The following is a 14033-nucleotide window of genomic DNA, read 5'->3' on the forward strand; positions in this document are numbered from 1 at the left end:
TGATCCAGCCTGGCCCGTGGGAAGGGAGGAATTCAGCCACGGGAGAGCCTGCCAAGCAGGGGGCCGAGGCAAGGAAGCAGGGCACTATGGAGTCACGGGTCTTCGGTAGCCTTTTGCCAACTTCATGTAGCACAGTGCAACTACCACCCTCCCAGCCAAAAGGCGAGATTCAAGACGGGGAAGAGAGCTGGTCTCTTTTAATCACGCCTTCTGACCATGCCCCTTCTTCCTCCCGGGTTGTATAGGGTGAACGATGCCATTAGTTGAGGGTGGGTGGGACTGGCTGGCCGACAGGTTTTGTTTATCGCGGTTTATTAGCAGCAGCATCCTCTGGTTGGGACTCTCTCGCGTGTTTATTGGCTCAGCTCCTGCCAAGGCTGACTGGCTCCTGTCTGCCAGGCAGTGCTTGCCGCCCTTGGCAGAGACTCCCACGCTGGCTGAGATTCACCTTTGCATCCTGGACTCGGGGTTTTCATCTGGTGCTTGGGTACCAGAGAGGGGGAAGCAACCGGAGTTTGGACGAGATGCCCTCTTCGGACGAATCTCGGGTGGTCGGAGCCTTTCTTTAGGGGGAAAAAAGCGAGGACTTCTGCGTGAACATGAGCTACTCCCGCTATTTCGTGGTTGGCTTGTCTTTACACGAGTCCCGTTTCAAAGCCCAGCAAAGCAACTGGTTTGGGATGGGGAAACTCGGAGGAGGTAACCAAAGAGGGCAGGGAGTTTGAATGAGGCGAAGATTAGAAATTAAAAGAGACTTGAACTACCATGGCCAAGTAGAAAACGATCATGATTATACAGAGGAGGAGATAATATGGAATAGAAGACCAGTACACAGCCATCTGCATGTATGCAGAACGATTACAGGAACTGAGTGTGTCTCGTCTAATGAAAAGAAGGACGTGTGTGTGTGTGTGTGTGTGACACGATAGCATCTTCCAATATTTGAAGGCTCTTGCAATGATGGGGTCAAACTGTTTCCCAAAAAGCAAGATGAGAAACAATGGATGGAAACTAACCAAGGAGAGAAACAACTTAGAACTAAGGAGATGGTTAGAACAACCAAGCAGTGGGATGTCTTGCTTTCAGAAATTGTAGGTGCTTCATCAGTGGAAGTTTTAAAGAAGAGATTGGATACCGACTTGTCTGAAATAGTACAGGCTCTCCTGCTTGAGCAGAGGGTTGGGCTAGAAGACCTCCAAGTTCCCTTCCAATTCTATTATTCTATGTTCCATGTCTCTCTCTCCCCCCCCCCCCCCGGTGTCTCTTAAGGCTGCAGCACCAAGCCTTGCCTCTCCTTTCCAGACGGGGACAGTGGACTGTTTTGGAATGGGCAGTTTTAAAATCGGTCCATTTGCCTTCTCTTGGGATGGGCACCCCCTTCTCCCTGTCTACCCTTAACTATTTAGTCTGTGCCCCTTTCTTTTTTCTTACATCCTATTCAGGTAAGAAAAGGGGCACAAATTAAAAATTGTTCAGGGTATCACAAGGAGTCACCAGTCTTTGCGCCTCTCCCTTCTCTGTTAATAATTTCCTGACTGACGATGCTCCCCCCTCGCTTCCTCCCGACCAGCGGCCTTTCCTGGGATTCACCTAAATTAATATTTTTCAACCTTGGTAAGTTTAGAATGGTTTAGAATTCAGTTGAGCTCATTTCAGCACCAGCCAATCTGACCAGTGCTTGGCAATGATATGCTGCCTTCAAAATCCATTGCTGCTTGATAACTTCCATGTACTTTCCCCAGAGCTGGTTTAGTCTAGTGCAGGGGTGTCCAACCTTGGCAACTTTAAGCCTGGAGGACTTCAACTCCCCTTCCTGGCTGGGGAATTCTGGGAGTTGAAGTCCTCCAGGCTTAAAGTTGACAAGGTTGGACACCCCTGCACTAGTGGTTAAGGCAGCAGGCTAGAAACCAGGAAACTGTGAGTTCTAATTCCATGTTAGCTATGAAAGCCAGCTGGGTGGCTTTGGGCCATTCTCTGTCAGCCAAACTCACCTCACAGGGTTGTTGTGGGGAGAAAAGGAGGAGGGAGGAGTATTAGGTGTGTTGGCTACTTTGAGTTACTTATAAAAATAATAAAGGTGGGATAAACATCTAATAAAAATGGAAGTAGGACAAAGGAACTATGAGCAAACCATGTGCATATGACTCTGCCATTCCTTCCCACTTTATAAATGCAAATGGACGGCAAAGGGCGGTCTATTGTCTGTCTAGGTGGTCCCTACCCTTGGGCATTTGTAATGGCTTATGCGTGTTGGTGGGGGAAGTGTTAAGGGCTTTCTTGTCCGAACTCAGAAATCCCTTCTAGAACACAGGGGTTGCTCATGCTCTGAATTGTGCCCCCTTGGGAGTTGTGCTTGGCCACTAGACTTTCCATTTTTCGATTTGAATCAAGACTGCCCACATTAGTCCACTTTTGTCAGTTGGAGTTGGATAATAAAATAATTCTTATCTATTTTATTTTTTACAGCTGTCTTACGTGCCCCATAGGTAGCGGAGATAATATAAAGCAGCCAACTATCTGGGGAAATATATTTCAATCATGGGTGGGTTGCTGCCGGTTTTACTACCGGTTTGCAATGCAGATGCATGCACCCTCGCTTTGCTCGTGTTGTTCAATGTAAATTGTTCTGTGTGCATGCACAGTCACTAAAATCCAATATGGCAGTGACATCAGCGGCAGTGAAGGATGGTTCGGGGCGTGTCAGGCCTGGGTCATTTCCGGTTTTGCGACCAAGGCCTGAATCCACTACCGGTTCAGTAGAACTGGGCCAAACCGGCAGCAACCCACCTCTGATTTCAATTCTGCATAGAAGGTGGCAAGATGGACTCTAGAAATGTGGCAGAAAAGTATTTTAGTGGTTTTGCCTTCCTTGAATAGAAATTCTTCCCTTGTTGCAAAACAGTGATGTTGACAGTATCTTGAAGCTTACGTTGGATGTAGAGGCAGAGCCTCTCTCATAGTTTAAAGCAGGGGTGCCCAACCTAGGTAATGTTAAGACTTGTAGAGTTCAAACCCCCCCCCCCGAGTTCTCCTGCCAGAAATTCTCCATGATTGGCTGGAGAATTCTAGGAGTTGAATCCACAAGATTTAATGTTGGCAAGGGATACCTCTGCTTTAAAGCTATCAGGAAATATGAACATTTAAAAAATAATTATTGGTTGAAAAACAAAATAGTTCTGCAGATGAGATGGCTACTTGGAACGCCTTGTAAAAAATACATAAATAAATAAATCTATTAATCAGGGGTGTCAAACTGGCAGCCCGCAGGCCACGCCCACCCCAGCTCCGCAAAGGGGGAAAATGTTGCGATATATCACGTGACGGTGTGACACTTTGAGTTTGACACCTGTGCATTGGCTGATTAGCATAGAGTCAGTTTAGTTTAGGGGTTAAGGCACCAGGCTAGCAATCAGGAGACTGTGAGTTCTAGTCCCTCCCTTGGACACAGAAGCCTTGGGCCAGTCATTCTCTCAGGCCAACTCACCTCACAGGATTGTTGTGGAGAAAATAGGAGGAGGAAGAACCATTAGGTACTGTATATTTGCCACCTTTGAATTATTATTTTAAAAAAGAAAGCTACAACATCTAAAATAAATTGTATTGTTATGCTTGATCATCGAACAGAAGGGACTCTTCTGAAATGGGTGAAAATTCAAACAGTCCTTCTAGCTGGTGTAATACTAACCTGAAGTTGCAAGAAATAAAGTCCATGCATGTTTTAAGCTTTTATATATATATATATATATATATATATATATATATATATATATATATATATATATATATATATATATATATATATATATATATATATATATATATATATATATATATATATATATATATATATATATATATATATATATATATATATATATATATATATATATATATATATATATATATATATATATATATATATATATATATGTATATATATATGTGTGTGTGTGTGAATGAGGGCAGGATCCAGGCTCAGTCCCTTGCATTTGAAATGGCATACGGTTTATTCAAAGTATATTCAGAAGCCTCCACAGGGAGGCCACTTCCATTATCCATATGGTGCCTCTCTACACCAGTGCACACTAAAGCCTTTTGAGCCTCACACTATTTGAATGAATGCGTAGATTTTTTTAAAAAAAGGAATAAAAAGCAGGAGAGAGGAATTGTAGAGTTGAGTGTCTACATTAACCAAAAGTATGATTTACAAATACACAAAACATAAACAGGCTGTCACTATCATGGATGGAAATGCTTCCTGCTGGGATAGAAGCAAACTACAAATTAATTTAAGCAGTTTGTGCATTTGCAACTTAAAAAAAACCCAAGTTGAACATCAGAATTTTAATCAAGTTGTTTAGTGAGCCTCCATGGATGTTCTTTTCTTTTAAAGTATCCTCATTGGCTCCTAAAAAAAGCCACCCTGTCTGACAGTCACGTCTACATTCTGAGCAAAATTTAGGCAAATTAGGATTGTGTATTTAACCTGTGTTCTGTCCTGTTGTCAACACACAAATGCAAGTTGATGTGGAGCCTCTGAAGACAGCAAAAAGAATCATGAGATTGACACGACTATTTTCTAGACCAGATTTTTCTCCCCTTTTACTGAGGATGTCTGAAAACAGTAAACTTTATTTCAGAAGAAAGCCTGAAGATAGAAAAACTAAACCGAGGTAAAGAGATGTCTGTGCAGACAGTATGCTTGCACAGAGTATTTCTTGGGCTCCCATCCACTTCCTAAACAGATGTATTTTAATTTCTTTGGGGAATGAGTGCCACTTTTACAAGTAGCCAGGTCCTGTTGAAGGGCATCTTGTTTGCCCATGTTCGGCATAGTTTACACGAGTGCTTAAAAACAAAACAAAATGAAACCAGCTTGAAAGCTTGCTACTTTGCAATTCTTCGGTCCTTTGTCCTTACACAACAGCCGTGAAGTTGCATGGCCTGCCTTTGCAAAGAACGGTTGGTATAAGCAACCAAGATTCTAAATTGTTCAAGGAATTCATTGGAGAAAAACACTTCACTGCTAAATTAAGGGTCAATAGAAAGATAAGTGATGTTTCCTTCCCACACAGCCTTCTTTGAGCAGCAGTGTTCCTGATGTCTTTGGAGCAATTCTAATTGTCAATAGGGGAAAATGCATACATTTGATTTGAAGATGTACATATGGGGACACACACACACACACACACACACACACACACCCCTATTCTGTTTGGAGACTTTCATTTTTGTATTCCTATAAATGAATTGTGTGTTTTCTTATAGACAGTTCTTTATATAAAGCAACTAATCACAAGCAAGTGTAAAATTTTGATTTTACACAGGAGGTCAAATTGTTTCACATACGACAATCATCTCTTAAGTTCAGAGTTTTATATAAATATGGGCTAGATACAGAGAAAGTTCTTATTGCTTGCATGTTTCCACAGAGACACAGAAGAACCAGGACAAGCTTTCTGACACCCCCACAAGATGACAATATTTTTTCTCCACTGTGCAAAAGAAGCAAAAGATTTGAAGAAGCAACACTTCAAATATTGTTTCCTGGGTACTTTCCCAGGAGTCCTTGAAATTCTCCTGCCCTTACATTGTAGCCATATCAAAACACTAAGATACAAGAGTAAGATTTTTAATGTTTCACCTGATAATGAAAGAGCAAAAATACAACTTCCTCGGAAAGCAAAACCACAGCAGCATCAGACCATATAGAAAATACAGGTGGGGTTTCACTCTTTCTGAAGTGCCACAGTATTGGCTGTGAACAGTAAAATGGAAGAATTTCTAAGAACGGCTGCCGAAAGGGTTAGGTGGTGTCTGCAGTTTGCATTCTGCACAGGGGCATGCTGCACTGAAGGTATGGCAAGAGACTGCAACAATACAAACAAAAGGAAATGAATCACAAGGGGAGCTCTGACTCCTTATTGGCATTCTCACAGTACAAAGCAAAGCCACATGGCAAAAGATGCAAAATCTACGGATGTCAGAATGTCCTTGGCATGAGCACTGCTCCTCACCACCTCCCTTCTTATGTTATTTATCACAGGTCCCTTTTTCTCTTTCCTTCAAATGGGAGGAGCTCACATTGCAGTACCCGGGCAGTAAGGCAAAACATACATTCAAACATGGGGACAAGTTATGAAACAAATACTTGGGAGAGACATAAAACATCAGCCTTCTTCTTCATCGCTGTCTTTCATGGTGATGCCTTGCAGTCCACTACCATTGGATACAGAAACGGTGGCTTCTTCTACTGTGAGACGGCTATGGACTGTGTTGTACGTTTTACTGTTCAGGGTTCCTTCCAGCACGCCCTGTAACCGAAAGTCTCGATAGGTTTTCTGTAGCAAAACAAACAAAAACAAAACTCAAGATTAAGAACAACTGGTATATAAGATGCAGCCCATTGACTAAGATTGTATTTCAGAAAGGTATGTTGGGAATGGTTCTACCGGCAGAAGAAAAAAATGAAAGATTCATTGATAAAAAATGTCACATGATAGGCTGCGTCTGTTAATAAAGTGTTACAGGCAGCAAAAGAAAGGCTGGGATAGTAGGTTTTTTTTTTAAAGAAAAGTTTTAAACTCTACATTGTTACAATAAGTGCTTTAAAAAGGTTTGGGTTTTCTTATTACAGATTTTGAGTCCTGGATAGTTTCACGTTCGTTAGATACTTGCTGGGCTGCTTATTTTGTATGCAGGATATTGTTTCCTGATCACCTCAACTGGATTAATGTAGTTTTGTAAAGTTTCTGTGACATCACAAGCCACCTCAGGACAAAAGAGGGATGGCCAGCAGCACAAATTCTTAGGCATTTCAAGTCCAGCACAAATTCCCCACCATAGTCCTGAACTGAAACATGAGTTCAGTTTGATGAAGCCAGTATTAATTCTTCAGCTGATCACAATCTGACAGTTAAGCTGTTTTCCACCATTTCTGTTAAAAATCTGTACACACCAAATCAAACTGAATAAAAGCTTAGTATAAAATAATGCAAGACTTTCCTACCAATTTTAAATTCCCTTTGCACACCTCTATTCCCATATTACCCCAGATAGAAATTACAGGCGGACGTGTTTTACCATTCATGTTATCTTGAAACTGGGATCTGCTCACTATCAGCCTCCATTCATGCTATGTGCCATTATCACTGATTGTGTAGCTCAATATATTCTGATGATCTTTTAACTATACGGTTACATAATTCATTAAGTGGCTTCAGAGGTCAGTTTCCATGCTGCAGTATTTTAGCTCAGGGGGCCAAGGCTGGTTCCGCAAAAGACTTCTTGTTAGTTGGCTAAGAATAATGGGAGACTTGGGCGAAAAATGGCACTATGGACTAAGCTTACATTACAAATAGTCCTTGATTTATGACTGTAATTGAGCCTGTAGTTAAAGTAAGTCGTGATGGTCACTAAGCGGGCCATCACATGATCAAGACTGGTTTCATGACTTTTTGTGGTGGTCGTAAAGGGAATGCAGTGGTCGTAAAATGAACAGTGGTCATAAAGCGACCCCGTTGCACACTATGGGACCCCTTTTTCTGGAGACCAGAAGTAAACGCCTGTTTCTTGCAAAGACTTTTACAGCTGCAAATGGCTGTAAATGCAGGCAGTTGCTGAGCACCTAAAATGCAGCCATGGGACCATGGAGGGAAGCTGTCAGAACTTCGAATCCAGGTCATAAGTATATTTTGTAGATTCTGCCATAGCTTCAAATGGATACTAAGATCAGTCCTAAGTCGAGGCCTACCAGTATATCTCTATTCCAGAAATACCACAAAAAGTCTTGACACCTGTCAAGGTGTTACAAGTTTTTGATAATAAGAGGAATAATTTGTTGCTGTCGCTTCTGTTTCCAATGCTGCACTGCAATCACATTCTACTCATATTTACCTTTACTATTTTGATGAGAGTCTTCAGCTGGTAGATATGAAGCTGGAGCTCTAATCTGTCAGCCAGCCAAACACAGATGATTTTCATGGAGCTGCTGTACCACTGCTGCAGAAAAGGAGAAGGGGAAAAATACCCAGTCCAATTTTACAGAATTGACAATAAGAGGTAAATGGGGCACTTAGAAATAGCTACAAATCAGCACTTGAATTCAATAATGCCTTAATTTCTGTTAATAAAATAGCAAGTGTTGTTGCTAGGAAATCGGTTAACTGGACCTCAGTTGGTCTTGATATGCATTAGCAAAAAACTGTTCAGAGTTGCATCCCATTTGTGTGCAAGGGTTTTTTATCCTTTGCCTCCCGTAAACAGAAAATAATAATAGCAACAGATTTATAACATGCAAGTCAAACAAAAAGACTCAAGGTGGTGTATAGAATTGGAAACATAATACAGATACAAGCTAAGTGCTAAACTATTGAGCCACTCGGGAAATACTACAAAAATAAAAAATCCAATCACCCATCATCACTCAACCAAAATTATAAATTTCCCTAGCCTCTGGTGTGTTCGAAAAGCTAAGTTTTTAAAGCTTTTCTAAAGGACAGCAGGGTTAGGGTTAGATGGATCTGGAATGGGGTGGGGAATGATATCAAACAGTATTAAATGCACATTCCCCTGAAATAGCTATTTTAACAGTTGGTGGAGGGAGATATTACAGGGGGAAAAAAGTAAGCTCTGCAAATTTAATTAGGGAAAGAAAATCCTCTCAGAATGAACTGCTGTTGTTGTCTTCATACTCCCACTCAGTTCATAATTGTGGCCCTCAACATTCCCCCCCCCCCAGCTTTAGGACCTGGAGTAAGGGGAAATTGTTTCGCCAGGTTTCCATAGCTTTGATGTATGTGAGGCTAAATCATGTCTAAGAGAAAATCTGAACTTATGTTTATGAGCTTTTATAAGCCATCAAAAGACACACTTTAAGGATAATTAATAACTGGGGAAAGTTAGTATTAAATATGAGGTCTTATAATAGATATCACAGATGACAAACCATTCGACGGATGTCACTGAAGTTGTTGCTACCTAGCAGAAGTTACTACTCTGAGACTTAGGAAAAGCTGCATGATTACAGGTAAAGAGATCTGGGACTTTCATTGACAACAAAGAGAGTTTAACTTATGTCGTCCTTTTTCTTTGTCAATGGCTATGTTGCTGTGTACTGTGTACTAATGTCAGTTCTAGCACGACCTCCAATCAACCAAGCATGGACCTCTTCTTCCATCACCTCCAACGTAAGTCAACAGAAGATTTTGAAAGCAGAGTGGATCTTTGGAAAGCTACAAAGACTAATGGAGAAGCTAGCACTTGGATCTGATGAAAGCTGGGAATTATGGGAATCATTGAGTAGATTGGGCACGAGTACAAAATCAAAAGACACTTTGAGCAAATGGGGCTATCCTGTTGCTTCTGCTCTTTGTGATTGTGGTGATATGGAGACAACAACACATATGTATACCTGCCCTTTGTTCCCAATCAGTGTACACTTGAGAACCTCATGGCAGGAAGACAGAATGCAATTAATGTTTCTAGTTTCTGGGGAAGATCTGTTTAATTTGTACATATTTTAACATTTTATTTTATATCTTAAATTTTATGTCATATAGTATACCTTATTTTAATTGTTATGCTTCTGACACGAATAAACCATCAAACCTCTAAGTTCTCTATTCTTTTCAGGTGCTTTAATTGGCATTGTAATTGCATCAGTTTTAAAGATTAATATTAGTCATATATTATGTTGCTTCCGTACTATTAATACAACCTATGCAGAATGTGATGTTTCACAAGTCTATAGTCAATTATATTAATTTCAATAGGTTGAAGAGCTGTATAATTATGATAAAATAAAATAGCACGAGGAACTACACTATATTATCTGGATAAGGGGCAGCTGCGATGGGTGTGATCAAGCAATTAGATTATATGCAAAATAAGAATTCTTTTGTAGTTTATTTGCTTCTGATATTTCTATTGGAGTAAAATATGCTTAAATAGCTTTTTAAGATGATAATAACATTTTAAAATATATTTCTGAAATCTTATTCATGTGTGTGTGTGTGTGTGTGTGCGCGCGCGCGTGTGTGTATGTATATATATAAAAGTAATTCTGAATTTTAACCCATGGCTAACAGGTGGCATTCAATGAATCCTGTCAGGCACATTAATATGAGTATCATGTAGCTTAACAGATGGCATCTAAGTCAATTCACTTGTGGTGATAAATTCACACTCACCTGATAAATCTCTTAATTGCCATTTGTTCTTTTGTATCTGTTCATTGTTACATGCAATATGATAGGTCCAATCTGTTCTCTTATCAACCAGACTTTTAGACAAATTAACCTCAGAGGTACCCACGTGATTTGGTGCTGAACACTATAGAAAGACCCTCAGTTGAGGAGGGGGAGCTCACCAGTTATGCAAAGGAGACTGGGCATCAAACAATTAGTCAAGAGCCAAAGTGGTGCTTCTTGCACAAATGAGCAAACCACAGTTACTGTGACAAGTGCTTCAATTTGTAATTCTATGAAAGGAAATTAATAGGGTTGCATGAATAGACCAGAACTCCAACCACACAAATGCATATAAAAAGATGGGGCCAAGCTTCTATCCCATCCAAATATGCAAGGCACCACAAATATGGAGAAGGAAACTAACAGCCTTTAATTTAGTCTAGTTGAAATTTACCATTTTCCTTCATTGTCCATGGCTACTTATAATGAGATGCAAAGTGAAAGGTTTTAATTGTAAATAATTATCACACTATTTTAATATTAATCATGCAACATTAATACCGGAGAATGTTTTTCTGCAGTATTTTACATCTCTCACTTATTTATTAATATAAAATAGCTGTCTGTGGGACAGCAAAACAAAACAACCCCCCCCCAATTTGCCCAGAATTCCCAGTAAATATGCATTAGCGTATTTTAAAGCAAAAATATGGATAAAGATTATAGCATTTGCATATTTCTTTTATGACATTCAGAATAAGTAGTTGGAACTTATTTTTGAACATTTTTCCTAACTAACATAACTGAACTACGAAAGTCACAATAAATGGAATGTGTAGCATGGTTTAAAGGTAATACAATGAAAGCAATGGACAAAGCAATTAACTGTATTTACTCTAGGAATAATCTTTCATAAACCGAGTTGGATCAAAATTTGTGGATTTATTATGGGAACACAATATTCTTCATGGAATAAACACAGTTAATTGCTTTGTCCATTGCTTTCATTGTATCACCTTTTAAACCATGCTGCACATCCCATTTATTGTGTCTTTCGTAGTTCAGTTATGTCAGTTAGGAAAATGTTCAAAAATAAGTTCCAACTATTTATTCATGCCTCTCATAATTCTAGGACTGACATCTCTTGATAATGCTGGCTTGTAGAGAACAATATTTACTGGGGTAATTGCTATTCAAATTAAAGAGATGAAAAAAGAGGAAACACTGGATGAAATTTACCAGCCCTTTGCCTCCCTCCTCCCTAATTTTAGCCAAATCATCCCCTTCTAAGACCTCTAAAATCACAATAGCTTAAGAGGGCAGACACAAAAAGAGAAGGGCCCTGGCCTACCCTGCAACATGAACAAAGCAATTTCTTCATTAGGTCGAAGAGATGTTGACAGGCAGCTGGCAATCTTTGGGTGGTTTTTTTTTTTTTTTGTAAAGGAAAGGTCTTTTAATATTAGTGCATTCTATTTTCAAGAGATCAAACTTCCCAAAATTACCCTCCAGGCATGGAAAAGCCTTTGAATACATTTTTTCAGTCTCCATCCCTTATACTAGAATCACATTCTTTTAAGCCTGACGGGGAAACAATTGAAAAAAAGCATTATAATGCCCCCTGATGTCAAGCCTGTAGTATTATTATTTTTGGATGCCGTGGTCGAACATAAAATAAAAACAGAATGTGTATCTTCTCTGTATTTTTTTCACACTGGAGCATGACAGCAGCCAACCATTTAAAAATAAAATGGGTTTTACCCCTCCTTCTCTTGCTAGTGCAGTCAGCTCCTGTAAGGACATGTATTACTCACTTCATTTTCCCTTGAAATATCTCTTTTGAAGTTCTTTTTTTTTTTAGAGAGGAAAAAAGAAAGGCTAGGGTTGACTCTGCAAGACCCCTGTATTTATTCACACTTATTGTGCATGACTGTAGACTGGTAAATCATATTAGCAGCCCGTCTCCCCATCAAGCTGCTACTTGCTTTTCAGCCCTGGGAAGGTTCAACAAATCAACAGGAGCACGGAAAACAGAACATCAGTCTAATCTAGTGTTTAAGGTGAAGTTTTCAAACCCAATCTAAGAAGATCTTTAGAGCAAGTAACAAGCTGAAGGGCTCAGAAGGTGGTATTGACAATGAAAGAGTGTTGAAATATTGAGAAGCGCAGCACTTGTGCATTTTTAATAACAAGAGGGTCAACAAGGACACAGCCCCCTCCGTGCCAATAGTTGCCACTGCCTATGGAAATTGCCATGCCAGAGCCATAAACGCTTTCAGTTCATCAGCCGTCTTAAACATCCTACACCTCCTCGGAGGACCTTTAGTCTTGAATTAACAAACCAAAGCAATGAAAGAGGGTGCAGGCTGAATGGCTGGCATTGATCCCCAACTGTGTTCAGCACTGCTACAAGCCCTGAAAAACTCTCTCCATTGTCAATAGAAATTGACAAACCCTCCTCTCCTAAATAGTACAGCTGAGCCAGGCTGGATCCATGCAGCTGTAAAGGGCTCCACTCTCAGGGTCCGGGAAGACTAACAATAGAACAAGCATGAGCTCTTTGTCAGCTGTAGACTCGGCAATTTTCTAACAAGGATTAAAGTTGTTTCTCGGCAGTGTTAGTGAAAAGAGATTTAGCAACCTACCGAGCTTTCTTAGGCAAGTTAAAGAGAAGTAGTTAAGGAATTTCATTATTCTGTTGACCATTGGAAAATACAAAACAAATATGTTCAATATTCACAATCCTTATCTCCCTCTTTTCTCTCAACTCTTTCTAATGTTTTAAGAGCAATTAATAGATGTAATAACTTGTCTTTTGAAATCATGCACTCCAGATTTCTCCCTCTCTCTTCTTTATTTCTTTTCTATTTTTTTTAAAAAGATGCAGCTGTTTGCTACCTGGAATGAAAACTCTACATGTAGTAATACACAAAGCAGCAGTCTATTCAGCTCCGATATTTCTATTTCTGAATCATTGGACCACATACAGTTCTTCTTTAGGTAGGTTCTTCTGGCAACCGCCACTGACAGAATGTGTTTTTTGATGAAGAGGAGGCAAGAAATGGGAGCTTTGTTTAAGATGGATCAGCACTTTTGTCCTACATTAGGGCACAAAGCGGCAATGGTAAAATTAACAGGGAAACACAACAATAGCCCCCAATTTTAAAGTTGATTGAATAATTAGGAGCTGCTATTATAAAAATCCTAATAGATTTCATTGGTGATATTAGATACACATCTAACAAAGGCTACATAGTCCTCTGACATATCTGCCGATTAAAATAGACAATGCCTAAATACTATGTTGATAAATACAAGACTGTGTTTTTGGATGCTAGAATATTTTAGCAACTCACTCCTGGACAAAAGCGTAGCACTGATCAGAAATTAAAAACAACTTTAAACATTCTGAAATGATTTTTTAATAACAAGAAGGTGATTTAATCCAGTGTAGAAAGGAAAGAAAAATAAAATAGCGTTTAAACTGATAAAGCTAGAATCATTCAGCGAAAAAGTAAAAAACTGTGTAGCACAAACTGTATTTAGAGAATTTTGTATTATATATGATCCCTGAAAAAAAGAACCCAGCCATCCGCACATTATAGAATATTTTTAGAAAGCTTCTATTTATACATATCTCTGCTCCCAGTAAATTTACAGCAATCATGTCTTAAGGAGAATATGACTGATCAAAATAATTACATGGAAACATCTCATAACATACATAAATCTCATCATCACTCACAATTTAAGTTTCTTTCATATATTTATGTGCTTTGCAAAATTAAGTGTTTTCAAATGTAAGCAACATGGATGCATAAAAATGCTTCCAAAACTGACTTG

The 14033-nt window shown here is 39.4% G+C and overlaps 1 protein-coding gene across 13 annotated transcripts in view; it reads right to left on the reverse strand.

Moving 5' to 3' along the window:
• Window positions 1–5616: 5616 nt before the first annotated feature.
• CADPS2 (calcium dependent secretion activator 2) overlaps window positions 5617–14033 on the reverse strand; it is a 364417-nt gene continuing 356000 nt past the window's right edge. For 11 of the 13 annotated variants that reach the window (XM_081957016.1, XM_081957023.1, XM_081957020.1 and 8 more), the window contains 2 exons: window positions 7897–8001; window positions 5617–6341 (listed from right to left, as the gene is read on the reverse strand). In XM_081957016.1, coding sequence (XP_081813142.1) covers window positions 6171–6341; window positions 7897–8001 — 276 coding nt within the window. In that variant the 3' untranslated portion in view covers window positions 5617–6170. The remainder of the gene's footprint in view (window positions 6342–7896; window positions 8002–14033) is intronic. The other 2 variants (XM_081957022.1, XM_081957019.1) reach the window with 1 other exon arrangement.

The sequence above is a fragment of the Natrix helvetica genome (genome assembly GCF_964273705.1).
Source record: "Natrix helvetica genome assembly, chromosome: 6".
In the NCBI taxonomy this organism is placed as follows: Eukaryota; Metazoa; Chordata; class Lepidosauria; order Squamata; family Natricidae; genus Natrix; species Natrix helvetica.